The following is a 23,601-nucleotide window of genomic DNA, read 5'->3' as shown; positions in this document are numbered from 1 at the left end:
AATCCTTCCATTAGATTTCTATTAAAGTACAAACAGCATTTTATACACTAACATTTACTAAGATATAAATTGTAACAGTATTACTGTTTATTGTAATATTCCAGCATTAAACATGTGTCACACTGAGTGCTTTATCCTAAATATTTAATCAATGGTCAGTCATTCATCAGCAGAGCAACATGCTGCTCCAGCTGTGCTTGCTGCAATTTATTCATTTATTTTTGAAAGATTTCCACCTAGATTCATAACAGCTTGGTCAATTTCCTTTTTTCTTAGCAGGTTTTTGGAGTGGCAAGAAAGCGTATATCAACTTGTTGGAAAGCTCATAAAGGCCATGATTTGGTACAGGATATATACATATACGGTGCACAGATGTTTCCCCACTAACTGAATATTTGTGGAGAATAATATTCCTGCATGTCCTTGTGATGGAATATTTAGCAACCAATTTGACTCCCTCGGGACTGCTAACAAAAGGGATATTAGCCTTCTAATTGTTATTTTAATTAAGATCAAACTAGAAAACTTGATTTATTAAGGTAATTTATTCTTCAGTCATAACAACCACAGCTCTTTGGGAAGTAATTTGATAGCTCTCCTTTTCTCTCTCTGGGCTGAACTGGAAGTAGCTGTGAAGACAGAACCGCGCACCTAAACTACCGATTCATATTTAAGTAAAAGAAAGAACGCTATATAACTGAATAGGTTGAGATAACTTTAGATGATATGAACATAATTGCCATAGTCTATTAGACAAGTTATAAAGAATAACCTTGGCCGTTGAATAGAGACAAATGAAAAGGAAGACTTCACGTAAACCTTGGCATAGCGGCGGACTTTTTGTCATGGGGAAGTGGTCACGGGGTTTGATCACAATATGAGCTCGGATGCCAAACTTTCTGTTAAAGCTGAAATGTAAAAGTTTTACTGTATGGAATGGCAACGACTATATCTCAGTGGAGTATGTGTTTCTTAAAGCTATTATTACTATTATAATAATAATAATAATTTTTATTATTTGGAATTATAGTTATTCGTTTTAAAACGCTCATTCATAAGATTATACTGCAAATGTTTAAGCTGCAATTTCTGAGCTTGGAGATGGTCTCATAGTAGTTTGTTCTGAATAGGGGTCCTCTGGAGGCAGTAGAAATGATTCATTTAGAGGGACAGCAAAGGTTAATCCAAACGCATCATAATATTTAATAATAAACCTCTTTTATGCATTCATGTTTTTTTAGCTAAAGACTTATAACGATATTTAACAAATTATCTATTCTAATTATAGACTGCAGTCATTTGGTACAATGCAATTAACCTACATTTTATCACAAATAAATATAATAATATGCTTATCAATACAGGCATATAAACATTAACAAATGATAATTGGGATGAAATATATTAGTATAACATTTTCATTTTGATGCATTTTAGCCAACAAAAACGAAGCTCCATTGCGATTTTATTCCAAGATTTTCTTTATTGATGGTCAGTAAGGAGTTATTTGGATTAACTTTGGATAAAACATTTTCGTCTTTCCTATATACCTGTGTGAATGTGAAACTAAATATAAACACATGTTTTAGTAATTTAATAAATGTGTTTAAGTAAAAAAAGAACTGTCATTCGTTGCAAAACGTGCTTGCTCCTGTCTGTCGGCCTTCAGAGTGTAACCATTCACACAAAGTAATAACACACAATCAAACGGGGCCCATCAGAATATACCAGCAGTGGCGGTGGGGGACTTTAGACAGACCATCACACAGGACACACTTGACAAGAATCGTGTAGTAAACAGAGGATACATGATGCTGACTTGTAGAACTATACATGGAATAGTAACGATGACACATTATATTTATATAATTTGTAATGCAATACTCTGGGTCTAATTGTTTTAATTCTCTTCCAGATTTATGATCATTTTGTAGGTTGAGAGGATATGTTCGATTGTACAGCCAATGTCAAAGTAGCTTCAGCCGAAAATTGCAGTATAATTGAATAATATGGTCGCCAACAAGTAGACTATGACAAGAAAAGGTGAACATTGACTACTTTTTACTTTCCGCTCTTTAACTAAATGTTCGCAGGTGCAGGGAGTGCGATTAGATATCAAACTGAACAGTAATAAAATAGTGATATAGAAACATTTTTAATTCAGTGACATCCTTCAGTTGATCTCGCTGCAATACAATTGTGTCGGTCTGAGCTGATCACACAGAATTTGCCGACTTTAATTAGTACATTTGAATAAGCAAAATATGACTAATCAGAATGATCCTGCTGAAAAAACTCCAACGAGCCTCCTGTTGTATGTCCCTATAGCTTATGTCGCAGGACCTGACTGGTGTTTAAAGTACACTCACTGGTAGCTGTGCTGCTGGAGCTGCGCCGCTCCTCCTCTCTGTCGTCTGCGGTTACTGCTGCCAGATCATCAACTCTTTCAAGCTTTTGGATTTTTCTGGAGTGTAACTTCTTTCCGCTGAACTTTTCAGCCACACTTTTTGTGGAAAGCGAGCGTCCAGCAATCCACCGACGACTGCTTCGGTGTTTAAATCAGCATGAACACATCACCGGTAAGTGGGCGAGACGTAGGACTGAATTGAACTTTCCCAAACATAGGTCGCCTTTTAGATGTAATTTTAAAAGACAGTCTATCAATAACACAAGAAGACATTTCAAGAGGACCAAATAGAATTGATTCAACATATGTCTGGTAATGTGGAGAACATTCGGCCTTGCGTGAACATAAATTTGCTTCAATTATGACATTATTGTCAAACATGCATGTACCTCGTTATAACAGGAGAGCAGCATTTCAAACTGTGTGCAAAAAAAAAGAGTTGAAAACTTTTAGAATACATTAATAAATAATTAGTTTTCATTTTGTAAACATTTCGGGCAGCCTCTTGCACATAAGCTACAGAACTCCCAACTCACTTACTCTTGACCTTGTAATGGTTGCAGTGGTGCAAAGGCGATGTGTGTGTGGCAGCAGGTCTCTTTAGCAGGCCCACTGAAGTTTAGGACTAGCAAACAGACCACGAAGACGGGGTCGGGGTGAGATTTGCCATTGGTTGATGAATGTTGAGAAGTCAGTTTCTCCTCCCCGGTAGTAGAGATGACGTAGTAACTCAGACACGGTCTCTCCCTCCCTCATACAGACTGTCTTTAGAGCTCAGTATCGACTAGCCAGTGGTGACCCGGTGCTTGCCAAGAAAGGTTCTGCCTTGCCAGTGGGGACTCTGAGGCATACAACTACCAACTGTTACCAGCTGACTCAGAGAAGAAAAAGATGAATTTGCCCATAGAGAAGGAAAAGGAGAAACACACTTTGTGACTTTCTAAATGGAGAACGGGTAACACGAGCTGCTGTGACTTTATTACGAGAGGTGGAAGGAGAGGAACAATGTTGTAGAGGAGGAGTTGTGTGGACAGAACCGAGCAGCCCACCATTCACAGATCTAGCCCGGGTGCAGCCGCATGCTGCAGACGTGACAGTCTGCATTCCAGTCGCTCCTGTCGGACCCCGCTGAGGAGCCTCCTCAAGATGCTATCCGCTCCGGACAACCGTTAAACGGCGAAGGCGAGCCTGCAGCATCCGACAAAGACGCACGCGTGTGTGTGCGTGTGTGTCTCTGTGTGTGTCTCTGTGTGTGTGGCTGGGTGGTGGGGGCTCCTGAGTGCGTGTTTGTGTCACCATGAGTCTTGTCTCGGGCTTCCCTCACCACCCGGCCATGCACCATCACGACAGCCATCACTATTCCTTGCATGCTGCGACTGCTAGTCGATGTCACGAGGACTCCGGGGCTCCTCCTTACTTCACGAGCTGGCTGATAAGCCACGCGGATATGTCTCCCACTGAGTACAGCCTTGCGCCCGGCTACAGTCCAGAGTACCATGGCAACAACAGCGGCGGGTCCACTGGCGGCCTTGACCCCCACCATCACCATCACCACCACTATGGGCCCGGCAGTTTGGTTCCGGGGGCCGGGACCATTTCAGTTAACGGAGCTACGGTCGGTATGCACCTCCACCACCACACACATCCTCGGACTGTGAAGCGGAGACCTACGGCCAACCGCAAAGAGAGGCGGCGGACCCAGAGCATTAACTCGGCCTTTGCGGAGCTGAGAGAGTGTATTCCCAACGTCCCGGCAGACACCAAGCTGTCCAAGATCAAGACACTGCGGCTGGCTACCAGCTACATCTCGTACCTGATGGACATCCTGGACAAGGACGGACAGCACGGAGACACACAGGCTTTCAAGGCCGAGCTGAAAAAGTCGGAGGTTCGAGAGGAGCGGAGGAAGAGAGAGGCGGTAAGAGCATGTGCACAGGGATATAGTTTAAGAACTTGTGAACTTAAGTGACATAATGTATCCTGAAAGAGCTTTGGTAATAACATGAGAATAAACATCATCGTTAAATGTTATAGTTCCGCTTTACTTGCAGATTCAGGCCCAAACTATCGTCACTCTGCATTGCTGCGTTTAGCCTAAAAGAACATGGGTAGTTCTCAGCAGGGTCTGACGATCACAGCTCGGCTATTCATAAAGGCAATGTCTGAATCCGAAAATGTTGCAATTGAAATATGCATTTTGTTCATTACCTTAAGGACTAAATCAGTCATTATGGTTCTATTAGACAGTGCATATTGCATATATGTAGAACACACACACACACACACACACACACACACACACACACACACACACACACACACACACACATTTGCATGCAGAATGTTAGTTTTACTATGTAAATATAATGTTTAAAATGTCAAATATTATAACGCTATTTCGACGGAATTCATGTGCGATCCTGCACGGCTCTTGTCAAAGGTCTGTATACAGCTTATTTGTCATCACTTCCCGGTGGGGTTGCCGCCACATTTCTTTAAATTATTTTCTATTACTTCTCAATAGCCTATTTTCTGCACCATGATAAAACGGCGTAATTAAGTGCGTTTTAAACCAGAGCTTTGCGGCACTGATTTGACTCATTATACACGAATAATGTGCCGAGTGGCGACAGCCTAGTTTACTGAGGACGGGAAGACAGATGGGCCTACAATAGTTCGCTCTCAGTGAAAGACATCCATGCGATGCGAGTAATAATACGACAAGACAGTGTTGAATTCTTCAGTAAGAGTTTTAATTTTCAAGTGGTTATTTTATAACCTTTTATACAAAATTCAACTTGACTCCCCACATTAATAGACACTTTTCTCTAAATCTCCAAAATCTTTTTCTGTTAGGCTACATTTTTTTCACCGTGAGAAGGAGAGACAGCTAGAGCTAAGATAACCTACACTAGGCTAAAAACATCAGGGTGTGCAAAGTAAACACCACTCAAGGAATTACACTCGCACATAGGCTAGTGCACTTATTAGGAGGTAATCTAATAGCCCCGTGCATTGAGAGAGAAATTTAAACATTCTGCACACCAGTACCTGCTAAGGGGAGAATTAGCAGTAACATATACGTGTTTGCCCAAATGCTACTTGTAATGTCTGTTATATTATCTACATAGTTTTGATCCCTATATTCTACTGCCCACATCCTATCGCTGCAGCTTAACAAAGCCCTACAGTGTCCAAATAATGAGTATTTGGCCCATCCAAGAGATTTAAATCAAATTCAAATGCCTTTGCTTGCCTTTTTCACAGAAGTACAATTGATATACATACATTGGTATACATCAATATGCACTCTTTTCAGCACTGCAGCCAAAAGTATCATACTGCTGCTATAATCATATTTAAGTTAAAGGAGATATCCTCTTTTTTTTAATTGCTGCCTAAAGGTCATGATTTACCTTTATACACTAAGAGAACTCTAGTATGCCTTTAAGCTTTGACAAAAGCTGCATGTTGTTTCCACACACATTATCTCATGATAAATGGCTACCACATTTTACTTCGTTCAGAGCAAACGTTCAACTTAAGACCATCAAGGGAGCTTTTATGTACAACCATATATGACAATACAGAAGGTCAGAATAGAATAGAAGAGGACAGAACAGAATAATTATTTCCTGTCCGCCCTCTAACGTGCTGCCTATAGGAAGTGTTGTGCATAATGGAAGCCAGAAAGCATTTTCCCTCACATTTCAAACTGCAATCACTAATAGGAGGATGTATTTCTTTTAATAACTCATGTCAAGTCTTAAATAAATCTCTAGTCCTTGATTTAAATACACACTCTCCTGCTACAACTGAGACACATATAGTGAAATAAAATATATTTAATATGAGTCCCATATTTTACAAAGAAAAATCCTTCAAATGTTATATTAAGCTGAAAAGTTTGAGCCTCATTGTAGTATAGGTAAGCCTTTACAAGAATGATCTAAATGTTGGCTACATAAGTGAGTTTGAGTTTGTTTGAATGTTCCTCTAAACTTTCAAATAAGGGGGTAGCTGATGTTTCCAACTCAGTAATTTCAGGAAGTTTACAATAAACATTTTTGTGCAAGGGGAAATTTATAACTAAGAACTACAATTCTTAAGATGTTTGTCTTAATCCACACTGTTCCGTTTTTGTTTGTTTCAGATTTGCTTGATGTGGATTTACTCAGTTTGTTGTTCTGTAGTGGAATAATCAATTGATTTCGTCTGTGATCAATTGACTTTACAGACACAGGGTCGGGATCCTGCTGGATTTTACACAATGAGGTTTTTCAATCACTTTTACTTATTTTAGGCTACAATTTGCATAATTTTATGTAGGCAATTACATTGTACATTTTTTATTTAATCTTTAATCCTAATTATATTATCACATCGCTGCTGCAAACTAATTTCGAATGTAAATTTAGACCATTATCTATACTATAACTACTATCTGATATAGGCAATAGATTAAGACTTATAACAGTAAAAATACTTTAGTGACAGACCTGCTTGTTATCGCCTGAATAACGACATGACTTCAATTTGTTGGAGACAAAACCGTTTTTATTGCTACCTCCGTGCCTTACCTGACGTTTGGTTCTCTGTGAGTAAATGTGCAAGATATAGAGATCTTTAATTTGTCATGTCAATGTCAAAGACAGAATAGTTGTTTACTTTCAGTGAAACCCGTTGGGATGGAAATTGCGGTAGGAGGACATAATGTGATTCGTAGCCTAGAGTGAACCTCAGTGTTGTTACATGAGTGGGACTAAAAACTGGTGTCACAGATGTGCTGCAAGAACTTTCAAAAACCCTCCAAGGAAGTGCTCACGAATAACTAAACACTGACTAAAGCCTTGTTCGGTCATATTCACACCACACGTCTGAGATTATAGAGAAGATCGAATGGCTGTTTCGACAAGGCGATTTAGTAAGGTTTCAGTTTAAACTACGAGACACTGTGTACTTAATTATCATTTATTTTATTCTTTATCAACAGTGACTTATTATTATAATAGATGAACATCTTAGATGTTTATCAAATGATTATAGTCTATAACGTGAAATAAATGACCTGTTAATATTACTTAAAAATCTAGTGCTAGTGTAAAATTATAATTTGTTATTCACAGATCCAGGTATTATTTTATCGACGTGCGTTGTTATTGTATTATCTTCTCTTATCTTGTTCGCTTTTTAATATATCATATTTTATATAATATTTAGGCCTACTGTTTTTTGCTATTGTTTGGTTAACAAAAGTAGAACAGATCGCATTCAATGAGGGACTTGCGTTAGACTGTTATTGAAAAGTACATTATACAATTCTAAATAAAAATTGGGATTGGATGTTAACTGTGCAGATGTTGTATTTTATGCAGTAATTGCCTACACACACAACATTCGCATTTCACAATCCTATGGTTTAATTAATGCAACTGGATCGAAATGGTAGATTTGGTTGGTTTGATTTTTTTTTTTTGATGGTTTTCTTGTAGACAGAGTCACTCTGAATTTATAGATCTGGCAGTTTAAAGCAAACCTTGATCTTGTATAGCAGCTTATTAAGAGCACATTTCTGGGACGGCACCAACATCAAGGACTGCTGAGCTCTCTTCTATTGAACTCTTTCTTTGTAACGTGTTTACTTAAAATTTCATTTAGCGCCATACCAAGATTTATTTTCTCGGGTAATACAAAATATTCAGATCAGTTACGATGATAAATATCATATATAACATATAAATAGTCGCCTATAAGTATAGTGGAACTTGGAAGAGTTCAAATGTTGGCTACTGTGTTGCATTTCGTCTCTATGATGGTGGCTGGAGGAATTTAGTGTGTTTACCGTCGTCGTCATATTTTAAAATGAGAAAAATGGAGAGTCGGGACAGGTGTAAATCCTAAAGATCTCGTCTTTCAACGCAAACAGACGGACTGAATGTGGATGAGCACATTCAACACCGTTGATGACTGCAACGGGAGAAGATCAAGGGGAATTCGTTGCCACTGATTGGTTGAGAAAATCCGTCCCATAATAGGTGGTGTTGCATTGTCAAGGGTTTGGCTGGTGCAATGGAACGAGTTTGTTCATTGCAGTGTTATTCAATATGCAGCATGCTAAATAACTTGACATCCCTTATGTAGCGTGTAGAGCAGCTTGTCATGTGTGTCAACAATGCACATGCACACCCACCTGGCGCTCACAACGATCTGCTCGTTATGTGCGCTCCCGTCACGTCCACTGTACATATACTAATATACGAATCTGTTAATTGTGTTATTACCGAAAAGAAAAGTCAAAATACGACAAAACTGATGAATGCGGCAACTTAAAACATCTTGTGGGTTTTTGCATAAGGCCCAATGTGTGGATATGGTGTGGATTTTTAAAATCAGACTTATTTTGGATCGTATGGACTTGACGCGCTTGTACGCGCACACAGAAAAAGCCAGCTGACAGAGCTTGAGGCAGGGTGCACCTGGCCAGTCTATGGCGCAACTGAAATATAGCGACATTAGAGTCTTCAGTTAGTCTTCGATGGATGACTTGTTAGCCTTCATCACCTTTATCATTCTTTGTGGTGTAGTATTATACTATTATTAGCTTACTAGGCCGATGATGATGGCTGTTATTATTAGCGTATATCCGTAGTAGTAGTAGGCCTAGTATAGTCGATAGGTATAGTCGATGATAATGATTATTACCGCTGGAGCTTATGCTTAAACTCGTCTGTTTTTATTTTTAAGTTTTTATATATTTTTTTGCCGGATTGGGCAAAAAATACCGAAGAAGCCGTTTCCTATGTGGAGTGGCAACATGAAAACCGTTCGATTATTCACATGGGCACACACACTAACACATATGCAGGCAGGCGGATGAGAGCAATTTACTATTATAAAATAAACTGCAGACACATTTTGTTCAATAAAGTTTGTTCATTCAATCAAAGGATGGTGAAGTATGGAGCTTGGACACGCATCTTAGTTCAACGTTGCAATATAAGAGTGTGTTATGTGTATAGCAATAAGTCATTTGTGTAACTCGTATTTGTTCTGGTGCATTAACCAAACGCTGTAGCCTACACAATATGGATTCCGGCTGCAGGGAAAGTGATGCTTTAGCTGGTGTCCAAGCAGACAGGTTCCTATACTCGCTTTCATCTGTAGGCTACACGATTCAAATCTTAAATGCATAGTGAATTAAGAGAAATGAGCAAAGTGAATAAAGTTATGTGAATACGGAATGATTTCCTCATTGTCTGTGTTCATAAAATAAGAGTGATACATGTTGCAAAAATGGGATTTTGCGTTAAAAAGCGCACCATACCGTCTCCATAATCTAAATACAAAATTGTGTCTGCAGGTGGAGATCCCAAAGACAACTTCATCGTCATCATCACCATCATCATCGTCCTCGTCGTTGTTCTCCTCATCAGCGGGCGATAAGAAGAGTAAAGGACGCACAGGGTGGCCTCAACATGTCTGGGCTCTGGAACTCAAACAGTAGCACTCTTGTTTCCACCATCTCTGCCCTCAAAGAGTGTGACAGCATCGACCCGATCTGAGGAACTGTAATGCAGCCATTGTCGTCTCAGCTTCACACAGAACCGTAGACGCTGTACAAACTTGTAGCCTAAAGCTCCCTTTACTTTATATCGATGAGTCTCCGAAGATCACTGGCGTGCTTATTGGGTAGAGATCACTCCCCTACTTTCATTAGCAGAGACCTCTTGTGCTGTGTAAAGGTTTAACTTTGAACCATCATTTCCTCGACAGAGAAAACTCCCATGAATCACACATTCTTTGTTCTGTTTTTTTGACTGAAGATTTTAATAGAAAACAATAACACAAACGGGTAATTTACATCTACACTTGATGTGGAAAATGTCAACCATCCCTTTCTAGTAATTCAATATGTTTGATGTCAGTGGAAGACTAATTGAAAATACAATAAATGTCTGTGGGCTTGAGCTAAAGAGCATATGTGCATTAGAGACAGATCAGTGGGGTCGGTGGGGTTAAAATAACATACTAACTATTAATAATGTGTATATTTGGCCTCATAAATCGATAGGGTCTACTCTTACAATCGTCGCGCCGCTGGTGCGTCTAACTTAACCAGTTTTGCGACAGATATTCTCGCTGTCAGCTTCTCGAAGATCTCATTAAATAATCTACAATGGTGTGCGGCAAAGAATTTTCCTCTGAGGCAAAACAGAATGCGCTGGGGATAGGCCAAACCATCTCTCTCTCTCTCTCTCTCTCTCTCTCTCTCTCTCTCTCTCGCCAAACAGCCACACACACACACACACACACACTGGGTGTTGACGCGCTCTTTGATGTACTTGATTATATATTTTTATGTGCAATTGGACCGATGGCCACAACAGCCTCTGAGTGACAGCGGACATTTACTGTTCCTCTTATTGTACCACAAGGTAGGCTTATGTGAAATTCTCCTTCTGTGTTTCCTCTAATAACTTTGAATTGTAAATGTGGTGACGTCACAGTAATGCAAAAGTGTCCATGTTGTGCTGTGGAAAATGTGGTAGGACTCTTCTAGTGTGGGATGTAAACAGTGTCATAAATTGAATAAACCACCACCTGCTTATAGTAACTGGTGCAAACTGGGCTTCTTTCTTACGTTTAGGTGGTCAATGACTGATTCAGAAATAAAACGGGCATAGAGCTCTACTGAAGAAGTAAAAGACATCTTTCAAATTTGTTTCGTTCAGCTTGTGAAAAGGGCTCCCTTTGTTAAAGCTGAATAATAATGTTCTCACATCATAATGAAAAAGCGTGCTGTCCAAAATTATGCACAGGCTCGATGATGTTCTTCACATTCAAAAAGGTGTAAAATCTAATTAAATTGGAAGGTGAATTTGAGTAATCCCGGACATTTCTTGCATTCTGTGATTTATTCCGATATCTGTTTTAGACATTAGATCAACATATAATATATGTAATTATAGTATATAATAATTGAGATATCATACTCAGAGGAGACATGGTACAGCTTGAAGTGTTGTTTGTGCCAAAAAAGAAAAGTCTTCCTTAATTTCATAATCTGGGAAAGGTCACTTTGTAATCTGGGACACTTGTATTAGCCTTTAAAAAAGCTTTAATCAAAAAGCATTGTAAAAAATATTACTAATAAAAAGAATAAGAAAGTATATTATTTATAGAAATGTCATTAATTCATATTGACATATAAAAGTCATATTTCTTTCATAAAGAACCCATAGCCTAAATATATAAACTATATAATCCATTAAAAACATTCTATTAAAGGTGTAGCACAATTTTTTTTTTTTCAATTGAAATTTAATCAACAGCAAGCAAAAATAACAACAACATTTTATTCATTGAGTAATTATATTGGGGCTACTCAGTGAACAAACAGTCCTTGCAGGTGAGAGACCCATCAGCCCCCCATTGTTTTCTTCACATGTTTGGTAAAACCAATCGCTGCAGACCACTGGGCAGACAATCGTCTGTGCTTTTTGGATCATCTCTGTCTTAGAGAGCTAATTATGTGCTAGTTAACTGACCAGATCAGTTTAAACAGACAGAAACACACTATACCCACCATTGCAGACCATATGCTACATCTCTTATCTTATCATTTTATTTTACTTCAGGAAGTCCCTAAATGCATATTTACCCCATTTAGAGAATTGAAATGACTGTCCCAGATTACCCGAAGCATGCTGTCACGCTCTAGCCCCTCTGTGGCTGTGGCTGAAGGGGTAGAGAGCGGGTAGAGTTCGGGTTGAGGGAGTAGGGGGTGGAGCGTAGAGCAGTCACCCTAACCAGAAGGTCGGTGGTTCGATCCCAGTCTTCCCCATCTGCATGCTGAAGTGTCCTTGGGCAAGATTGTGAACCCTGTGTGTAAGAATGGGTGAATGGCAATAAACAGTACTGTAAAGTGCTTTGAGTGCTCATCAAGACTAGAAAAGCACATTATCAATCATTTTTGATAAAGTAGGACAACAACAACAAATTTAAAAACAAATTTTCAACAACTCAATGCACATTGAGTTGCTTGAATACATCACAAACAATTTGATACCAATTAGGAACATTGTCTAATTTATGACAGATTATATCCATAACATTAATCTTGTCACAATCCTATATCATTGGGGGAGGGCTTTTGATTGACATTTCTCCCGCCCCTTTCTGTGACATCAGCCCCATGAAGTCATGTGATTTCAGACACATGATATCCATTGTAACCTGTAGTAAAAGTACTGTTGACTAGATTTTGTAAAAGCCAGACTGAGGTTTAGGGGTCTCACATAACCAAATGTCCCAAATTACCCAAATTCAAACTGGTAAATCTTTTACAATGGAAATGTTTTTTTGTATAATTTAATTATATTTTATTTTTATTTTATAATAATTGTTATCATTCTTGAATCATTGACTCATCCTGATTTTCACATCTTTAAGTAACCTTTTTAACATTTGAATTTATATTATATTCACTAATAAAAATCAAAAGCTCAAACTAATTGTTTTTCTCAACTGATAATAACCGAAAAATGAATGGTTTTACCTATATGTTAGCAAATATTATTAGAGCACTGAAACCTGTAACACCATGAATAACCAGGTTTGAAACGGAGTGTGTTGAAGTAAATACTGACATTGTTAAATCCATAAAAAGTTTCATATAAAGGGCATTTAAACTAGGCTATGTCCTGTTACACATAGCTCTACTGTGGAATACATGAGGAAATCATCACAAACACATAAACATAAAAGATAACATTAAGATTACCCAACTCTATCAGATTTAAGATGATTTAAGAAAACTTTTTTGAGACAGTTGTGTCAATTGCCCAATTCTACCCAGATATAAACTCAATTGCCATAACCAAGAAATGTGTATTTAGAAACCTAGATACTGTTTTCATTTTGAAAACAGAAATACTATACACATTCAACTGATCCCATAGAACAATATTGACATGTTTCTTGGTCTTAACGTTGCCAAGGTATCTAATGGAGCTGACATTCACTCAACCATTGATCAGGCCTTATCTCTCATCCCAGTTGGTATGCTGATGGGAGACAGGGGAAAAAAGCTTGAGAGGATTTTTCTCATTCTGACAAAGACTAACACAAGATGTAATGGCCTGAGTCTGGCCTCGGGTGAAGACAGGAGTGCAGATAATTAGTGAGAGAGCTGGCGTCAGACAGAGTCGACCCTGCAGTGACCAGGACACACACAGACACACGCATGCACAAACACGCACACAGGTCACAGTCCCACTTAAAGGCAGATTTGGACTAAAGGAATAAATTATTTTTGAATTAATTATGAAACCAGGACAGAAAATGATTAATATCCTGCTCAATTAACTCCAACAAGCTTCCTCTTTTGTCACTCTCTGCTTTGTCTCTATATAAGACTTGCCTGGTGTATATACTGGACTTGTTTTTAGCTGTGCTACTTCTCTTCTCTGTTTTGTACAGTTACTACTCTTCAGGTTTGACTTCAGCCACACCTCTGCATTGTTTTACTTTGTTATTCATGTAAAGTGACTCACACAGCCCAGTTATCAGGAGAGGAGACAGATGGAGACAGACTGGGGCGGCTGTGGCTTAGGGGGTAGAACGGGTCATCCACGAACCAGAGTGTCTGTGGTTCAATCCCTGGCTGCTCCATGCTGCATGCTAGCTGCACATAGATGCACTGCATGAATGTGTGGGTGAATGGCAAAATTGAAAAAACAATATCTATTGTCACAAACTGTTGAAGAAGAAGAATATAAACCTGCACCACTGACAACTGGTGTAATCATCATGCATAGTTTAAAACATAAATACTGCCTATCAGTAAATGCTTCAACCAAATACAGACATCTGCTGTAATGATGCGTGTGGACAGCAAGTGAAAGTCTTCTAACTGATCCATTAGCACAGTTTGTGTTAACAACACATCATCCTGATATCTGCAAAGAGCTGTTAACTGGTGTTAGCCGGCAATGACAGACTGAATAAAGTAGACTCCAGACAGTTTACTTCACTTACATCTTGTATAGGCAGAGATTATATCTCTTCAAGAAACACAAACAGAGCTCAGATCAGAGTATGTACAATATTTGTTCTTTGTCTATTCCTCTCATAGATGTGATCTTTAGATTAGATAGCCAGAGTCATCCTTAATCATGACTAAGCCATGTCAAGCCCACTATAGACTGTCACTATTCACATCACAATTTACAACATTGTCATGACATAAGGCAGCTCATATAACAGCACGTTTTTGTACACATTGTAATGATTTGATTTAGACATTTTAAACATCATGCAGCCCAAACTAAAGCACTCACAACAAGTACCTTCTGCATACAGATAACATGAAGCACAGATTAGGGATACTGCTTATCCTTTGAGGGTCATGGGGGGAGCTGCAGCCAATCCCAGTTGACATTAGACGAGAGGCTGTGTGTTGTATTTCAACATCAAACACTTAGTCCAAGCGACCTAGCTGGGGCTGTTCACAGGCTCTTCAAGAAAGTACTTTGTTATAATCCCGTATCTATCCCTTATCAGACACAGAGCTCAATTTATGGACTTCTTTGGGTTTGAGCAGGGGGATCAGGGTCTAAGGCCATAAAGTTGTTCTGGGTGTCGGGTTGTCTGGCAGTGATCATATTCCTTTAGTTTGAACCTATAGTTGGTGAGCTCTACAGTGGTCCTCACCCATTTCCTTAAAAAAGGAGTGTCCTAGGCAGTGTCCTAGGGAGTTGCATAAATGCCTGACTTGCTCTTTCCCTTGTAACCACCTCCAGAAGGATGCTGTACTGAAGCCTTGACTCACCTTGCTATTAGCCTCAAGAAGATTTGTGGTCATTTCACTCTCAGTAGTCTATTACATCATCTGCGTAGCACGTAAGACTTAAACTCATTTCCTGCTCCGGTGGTGTCTCAACTCGGCAGTGATTTTGAAGAGCCAAGTTGTTCAAGCTTCTCAAGTAGCTAGTAAACTTCCATCAGTTCCATGATGGTTGTATGGAAAATGAGTAATAGTGACAGAACACTCTGTTGTGTACCATAGTTCTACATGCAGGTACAAGGAATATACCTGCATGGAAATTCTATAAACCTGCATGTAGAACCTGCATGTGAAAGCTCAACAAATCACCAAACAAAGAAAATGTTGTGTTGTTTATACGATACAGCTCCTTCTTTGGTGCAACAGCATACTACCGTTGCTACAATGATAGCTAGTTGGCTGTGTCACTGCAGACTATTGACTAGTTAAGTCATGTCTATGGCCAGTTGATCAGTTTCAAAGCTTATGTAATTTTTCAAGGTAACTCTTTCCAATTCGAAGAGTCTGTGAGTGATCATGCAAATTAAGTAAAATGTTATAAATCACTGTAGACAAAACAAAACATTCGATCTCTTTTCAAAACCCTGAGAATATACTACTCCAATGCATAATTTGCTCAGCAGTGCATGTGACAACATATGCAGTTATGAATCAATTAGGACCAAACAGCTTTCTCACAGGAAACACATTGTTTGATTCATTCTTAGTTTGAGTTGTTAAATTAAATTAAATAGTACTGATTTTGATTCTTGCATATCAGTCTATAGTCTTTTTATAACCTGCACAAAGTGTTGTGAGTGTCTAAATATTACGATAAGATGCTTAAATAATGCTGCAGTCATTACACTTGAATAGTATATTTGCAACATGTCAAAAACCTAAATTAAAATCACAGTGAGACATTTCAAATAGTTTTAAAGACCATATCAATATCTACATTTACAACAACAGCCCCCCTACCCACCTCTACTCCCCCAAACACACATCACAGACACACACTTATCTCCCTTCATGTCTCCTTTCTGTCTGTCTGGCGGATTCTATGTCCAGTCAACTGGTGAACATGATAAATGACTATGGCTGGAATACAATTTTTCCTTGCGATAATACCAAAACATCTGGTAACCATTACTTCATACAGACCCCTCCCTTCCTCCTTCCTCCCAATTATATGCTGTTGTGTTTTCCCTCCACTAGGTGGCACACTTTCTTCAAAGTGACTTTTTTTCTTTAAGGGGTCGCTTAACCCCTGAAAGGTAAGGACTGCTGACAACATGCATTATTGTAAAGCTACTTTTGATGCTAAATAAGCCACTGATTGTTGCTTCAGTATTGCACTATTGGCCAGAATGAACAGATGGTGGCTATTTCATTTAATTTGTAACCTGAAAAAACTATTTTGATAGTAGAATGGAAAAAGATGAAGAGAAGGAGACAAAACAAGAGGTGGAGAGAAGAGGAAAGGAGAGAAAAGGGTGAGCCTTTGAAACAACCCCTAGGAAACTCTATTCAGCCCTGCTGTACTACTATCACACTATGTGTCACACACACACACACACACGCACACGCACGCACGCACACACACACACACACACACACACACACACGCACACACACACACACACACACACACACACACACACACACACACACACACACACACACACACACACACACACCCACGCAGGCCTGTATGCAGACAGATAGGGCTTTCCATCAAAGGACGATGACAAAGTGTGTTTTTTCTTCCTCTAATCAGACTTTGCCATGAAGGCGAAGTATTGGATCCATTAGCAGCCAAACCAAAGACAGCAAGCCCATTGTTCTCTTTATATAGATGGTAGGGGAAAAGAGAAAAAGAAAGAACCAGGAAATAGAGAAAAAAAGGATCTGAAGAATTTATAGCTTCTTACCATATGGAGCCTTCTTTCAATTAAGTCTGTGGAGAGCAATCAATAGCACAGCATGTCTTCAGCCCATTGCTTGGGATATAACATGGGTCACGCTACGTTTCCATCTTTGTACCAATGCAATGAAAACAAAGAAAAATGTAGTCCTTTACTCTTTCTTCTTCGTGTCTCAGTTTGATTATGTTCTTGGGTGAAGATGCAGTTCAAAATGTAATGGCTCTTAACAAGATGCCAAAGGCCACACTAAAATTAATGTTTACCTACAAACCATTTATTTAGTAATGATTTATTAATTTATTCAAATAACATCAAGATATCATTATGAAGAAATTAAGGGTTGGGCTAACATAACTAGTCAATTGACCCACGGAAAAGTAAAGACATTTAGATAATTGCTTAATTGTTTGTTCCAAGAAACAAATGAAATTAATTGAATCCAGTTTCTCAAATGTAATCCGATGCTTTTCTCTGTTTTGCATCTTTGACATGTTTGTATTTAAGACTACTGGTTTGAAGAGTTATTGATTTTAAGATGCCATTTTAGGCTTATTTCTGCCAGCCTAATCCATGGCTAACTGGAGACAACAAGGATAAAAACATATTTTTTATAGTATATGAATATTTTATTGTGTATTAATAGTTTTTATTTTCAGGCTTTGCTAAGCATCTGATTTATATCTTGGTCATATAAAACATTATTGAACTTAGTGGAAGTTTGGTATACCAAAAGAAAGACTGTGGCTTCTGAGTCATTATCAATAACTCAGTCTGATTGCATTATCCATATTTACAAAATCAATTTCTGCTTTAATCTCACTACACAAATTATTTAAAAAATCTCAGTAAAGAAAAGGACAATACAAAACATAATTGAACTATATCTGTATTATAGTCAGTTTAAGAGTAGCTGCTCTGTCAAACGTTGGTTGAGGTGGTTCGGGCATCCGATCAGGATGCCTCCTGGGCGATTTCCTTTAACAGTTTTCTGGCACATCCAATTGAAAGGAGACCCCAGTGTAGAGTCTCCCATCTGGCCTGGGAAGGCCTTGGGATCACCCAGGAAGAGCAGGGGGAAAGCATTCCTGAGGAGAAGAACATCTGGAATACCCTGCTTTTCCTGCTGCCATCATGGAAGGAAGGGTGCTTTCACATTTGTATGAATAATGATTAAGGTACATTTTCCCTTTTCAAATCAACAATAATATAAACAATTAAATATGTCTTTACAGTTTATTACTTTAAAACTACACAGTTAGTCTACTCTATTTTAGTCTATTCCACAGTTCGTCACTCTCAGCTAACAAACATTCTCTTAATGAATACAGATTTATTCAATATTATTTTCAATAAATCTTGCCAACCTGGTTTCTTCCACATCGAGTATTTTTATTCCATAAGTGAGATGCACCAGCAAATATCATAATATAAACTACACTGTATTTGATAGTGCTATTTCCTCACTCATTTTGCACTAGTCAATACATAGTCACTAAAGGGGAAATGATGACCTCTGTGTAACTGAGCTTTAGATAAAAATTAACCCAGCTTAGAATCATCAAAATATTGTAAATTATCTTTAAAAAAAAACAAATGACCTGAATTCACTACCATCTTACTCACTCTCCTCTGTTTCTCTTTTACTTTGATTGACTGTAGTGGGAGTAGGTCAGTCGGGCAGTCAATTTGTTGGCCATTAGGTGCCATGTTGGCATGTCTCACACCTCTGGATTCTGGGTGGCCGTCTCACTACCTCTGTGTCCCTCACAATCCAACCCAAGTTTGTCCAGGGAGAAAACACATCTTACTTCCTCAGTTTCAATCATTTCTAACTTGTTTTTTAATCAAAGACAAAAGCGTCAATCTCTGCTGAACAATAGTCTCAATATGCAAAGTGTAGCATTAGTGTTGTCTTGTTTACACAACTTTCATAGACTGCGCCAAAATAGTGCAATACATTCTTGATGTTATACCACTGCACTAAAATACAAGGGGCCTCTCGATGTTACAGCTTTTACAGAAGGTTGACAAACACATCAAGGGAGCCAAATTTAGCAAATTTTTGTTCTAACAATATTACTGTTATTAAGTAAAAACAGTTGTCCCCTTTTTAGATTGCTCAGCAGCTCATAAATCTTTTTCCGTTTTCTTTTCTTTCTATTTTTTACAATTCCTCCTTCTTCAACTTGCTGCTTCTTCTTGTACCAAGGCATCGTATAATAATAATAACAACAATCATAACTAACTAAGTGAATAGTTTTTAGGAATGCTCTATGATGTTTTGTTTTTTCTCTTTTCTTAATTCAGTTTTAAAATAAAACTAAGAACCAAAAATTACATTACAAGGAGTATTGAAATAAAAACAAATTTGTGTTAAACACAATAAAACTTGACCTACTCTCACCAACCCGGTTGCGATTCACAGGTCTCAAGCAAATACATTTATATATAGAATAAAATCATAAGAAGAGTACTGACCGTTCTCAGAGCCTGATGTTGCTGAGCAGACAACAGAACTTCACCACCATAAGCATTTATCCTGGTCTAACCTTGTATAGCAGTGATCAACTTACTAGAAGCAAGAAGTTCGACTAAATGTCATGTCTTGGAAAAAGCGCAATTCCAGTTGATTCACTGTCGTGCTTTCACCTGAAAGGAGATGGGATCATTGCAACGCCTTTGGATCTGTGACACCCATCAAGCACACTTCATTTGGAAATGAGACTGTTGTAAAGAGATACAAATTATCCAGCAACATTAGTAATTAACAACATACCCCAGAACACAGACACACATACACACTTGAGAGGTCTGCTTAGCGCAGACCTGTCTACCGGTGTTTTTGATCACCAGGTCTGGGAACACATATAAAACATGGTAAAAGGTGAACACACACATGTGTGGCCATAACACTGTCAAACACAGCTACACACAAGCACACACATGGACAATAATGGAGCCTGGGTTTTATGCTTTTTGTTGTGTCTGGCAGTTAGTGCAGTGTGTGTCCCTAACACCATTACAGAAGTGTGTGACATGATGAGAACTAATGGGCTAACTGGCTGGCAGAGGATGGGGATTAACATGGGGGGGACACCAGGAACACATCCTGGACTAAATAGTATAGTTGGTACAGGCTGCGGGAGCAACAATTGCATTCAAGCTGTCATTTATGCAGCACAATAGTTAACTCAGCTCTTACTATTAGCCCCTATGTATGAATGTGTGTAAGCTATGTATTCAGACAGATAAGGAAAGACATGAGGACAGTAAAAGTAATAAAAAAAAAAGGAGAGAAAGACAAAGATGACAAACGGAGGGAGAGGAACGAAATGGATAATTCATTAAAAAAGGAGAATAGAATACATAAAAAATAGCACAAGATAAAAATAAGAATACATTAAAAACTTTATCACCATGTTGCATTTACATGTATTGAGATGAGATACAGCCATCATGTACACAAAAAGTTCTGCGCATTGCTTTCAACTTCATAGATATTAGCATGCCCAATATTGTAATGTTAAAACAAATGTGGGATCCACTCCCTTAATTGTATTTGCTCCAAAAGTTAAGAGGTTCTTCCTTGGTACATGCCCCAACCTTCCACCAAGTTTCAAGAAATTAGGATCAGCGGTTTTTGCACAATCCTACTAACAATTCTCAGTAGATAAAGAAAAAAGGAAAACCTGTCCTGTAGCACCACCCTGTGACTTTACAGTGCAATTCCCCTGATGTTTTTCAGTAAATAGTGTTTGCACATTACATCACTAAACTAAACCTACGAGTCAGAGCAGATCTCCAGCAGCTGAATCCCAACTCAATAATCAAGTGTCCTCAAGGACATGTTATGTTGCACCTTTCACAGATTGTCGAGCTCTATGAGGCCACTTGTGTTTTGTGAATATAAGCTATACAAATAATATTTGATAGATTGATTCAAATACTCTGCTTACTCTCCCCTCATTTCACTTAGTGTGCTGCTCTGCCTCCCTCTACTCCTAGGTAATCCCCTCTGATTACCCTGCCCTATACATTCTCCTGGATATGCCCTCGAGATCAGCTACCTCTGCCTCTAGTGTTTTTGGATGTTGCATAGTTTACTTAAAATTGATCAACTGTATTCTGATGTTTTCCACCCCAAAGGAACCCACAGGTAATAATGAGGTCCAAATTAAGGCAATATATTATCCTTATTCTTCTTGCAGTCAATTACTTTGTATGTTGGTTTACATCAAATACTAAACTAAGTTAAGTTGCACTTATATGTATACTTATATATGTACACTTATTGGAAGTTGCTTTCCTGGTTCCTTGCTTTATTGGAAGTTTTTGGTTGGTTAAAATACGTACAGGCAATACAACAAGTCCCCCCACATGCTGAAGATGAGAAACAATAATTTCTTTTGCCTCCAGCTTTAAATTTGACAGCTTCATTATTTCAGGCACTGTCCTCTGTCGTAGTTACTCTCACTCGGTTTAACTTCAGTAACGCAGTAGTTAACAAACCATTACTATCTAAACAATCACATGGCTGGTTAGCAACAGGTTTTTCAAGGATTTTGGAAATGAAGGGCAGGTTTGATATGGATCTATAATTAGCTAAAACATCTGGATCAAGAGTGTTACATTTTAAGCAGAGGTTTAATTACCGCTACCTAAAAGCTTGTGGTATGTAGCCGGTTAACAAAGACATATTAATCTGATTTAATATGGAACTGTCAATTAGGAGAAAAACTTCCTTAAAAAGTCCAGTTGGGACAGAGTCTAATAGACCAGTTGATGGTTTAGAGGTTGAAGCATGTGAAGTCAGTTCAGGAAGATCTATGGAAGTGGTCCAAATATATATCTGGTGCTACAGGTGGTTCTATGGTTTCTGTACTAGACAATGTATCTAGTATATAGTGGGAAGCTCATGAAATCATTGCTCCTCAGAGTTAGAGGAATTGATCAGTAGAGCTATGACTCTGTCAGCCTGGCTATAGTGCTGAAGAGGAACCTGGGGTTGTTCCTATTTTCTTCTATTAATAAAGAATAAGAGGTTCTGGCATTTCTGAGTGCTTTCTTGTAAGTTATCAGGCTATCTTTCCAGGCTAGGTGAAAATCATCTTGGCTGGAGGAACGCCGCTTCCTCTCCAGCTTCCATGATGTCTGTTTTAAAACATGTGTTTGAGGTTTACCATGGAGCTAATCTCCTCTGATTTACTTTCTTCTTTTTCAGCAGAGCGACAGTGTCAAGGGTTGTTTGTAATGAGGCTGCTGTACTATTATCAAAGATATCAACTAGTGTGAGAGTGAAGTTTTGATAACTTTCCTGTATTGTACTGACACATGGCTGTAAAGTAAATGTCAGAGGATAACAGAATTTTTGCCCAGAATCAATGTAGTCAATAATTGTAAATTCAAATGTAATTAAAAATGGTCAGACAAAAGAGAGTTTTGAGGAAATATAATTACCTTTTCAATGTCTATGCCATATGTCAGAACAAGATTAAGAGTTTGATTTAAACAGTGAGTGGGTTTATTCACATTGAGTCTATTAATGAGTTAAATGCTGAACTAAGGCTGCAATTGTCAACATCTACATGAATGTTGAAATCATCTGCTCTAATGACTTTATCTGTCTTAAGAACTAGCTCAGACAGAAATTCAGAGAATTCCGATAAAAAGGCAAGGAGCAGGTGGACGATATATATAATTAGATATAACTGGGTTTTCACTGTGCAGAGAAAAATGTCTCACTGCCAATAGTCACTATTACTACTAGTATACTGCCCATGTTAGATCGACCAAGATAGGAATGCATATGTAACTGATTAAAAGGCTGGCTAAAACAGTTGGATAAAGTTATTTCTCTACAACCGCTTAATTCAAAGATACCAATAATCCCATATCACACTTGTGTGCTCTCCACAAACGTTTAGGCATTACATTGGATACCCTGGATAACTGCAGTTCATACACATCGAGGAGCATTTCAATGGAATTTGGAGGCCCATGACAAAAATGACTTGGGGACCCTAAAACAGAACCAAACCTAACCCTCCCCCCAAGAAACACACCCAACCAAAACACATGATTCCAATGTTCAAACAATTATTTTAGTATAAAAATTAAAGACAAAGTCCAAATAATACTGACAAGGCTGCTGCGTATCTGCTCAAAAAGTCTGGGTCAACCGCTTGATTCAAGCTTTCAAGCAGTAGACACTAAAAGAATGTTGTCACTGGCAGGTAATATTACATCTGACCCCTCTCATGTGTTACTTGAGGAATATCAGCTTCTGCCATCTAACAGAAGATTCAGAGTCCCACAGGCATGACTGCACAGACTGAAGATCTCTTTTGTTCCTCAGTCTGTGAAATTGTTAAGTCAGAGTTTGAGATACAAGTAGGCCTTAGTGTTTCGGTGTGGTCGAAGTAATGAATTTTAAAGGAATT

At 38.5% G+C, this 23,601-nt stretch overlaps 1 protein-coding gene across 1 annotated transcript; it reads left to right on the top strand.

The window, feature by feature from the left end:
• Nucleotides 1–3,194: 3,194 nt before the first annotated feature.
• hand2 (heart and neural crest derivatives expressed 2) lies at nt 3,195–11,021 on the top strand. The gene is made up of 2 exons (XM_035172648.2): nt 3,195–4,325; nt 9,768–11,021. The coding sequence occupies exons 1-2, from the start codon at nt 3,705–3,707 to the stop codon at nt 9,909–9,911; spliced, it is 765 nt and encodes a 254-aa protein (XP_035028539.1). The 5' UTR covers nt 3,195–3,704; the 3' UTR covers nt 9,912–11,021.
• Nucleotides 11,022–23,601: the final 12,580 nt, after the last annotated feature.

Source organism: Hippoglossus stenolepis, chromosome 2 (assembly GCF_022539355.2).
Source record: "Hippoglossus stenolepis isolate QCI-W04-F060 chromosome 2, HSTE1.2, whole genome shotgun sequence".
Taxonomy (NCBI): domain Eukaryota; kingdom Metazoa; phylum Chordata; class Actinopteri; order Pleuronectiformes; family Pleuronectidae; genus Hippoglossus; species Hippoglossus stenolepis.
The sequence above is the reverse complement of the archived record's forward strand: the minus strand, read 5'-3'. Positions and strand labels throughout refer to the sequence as shown.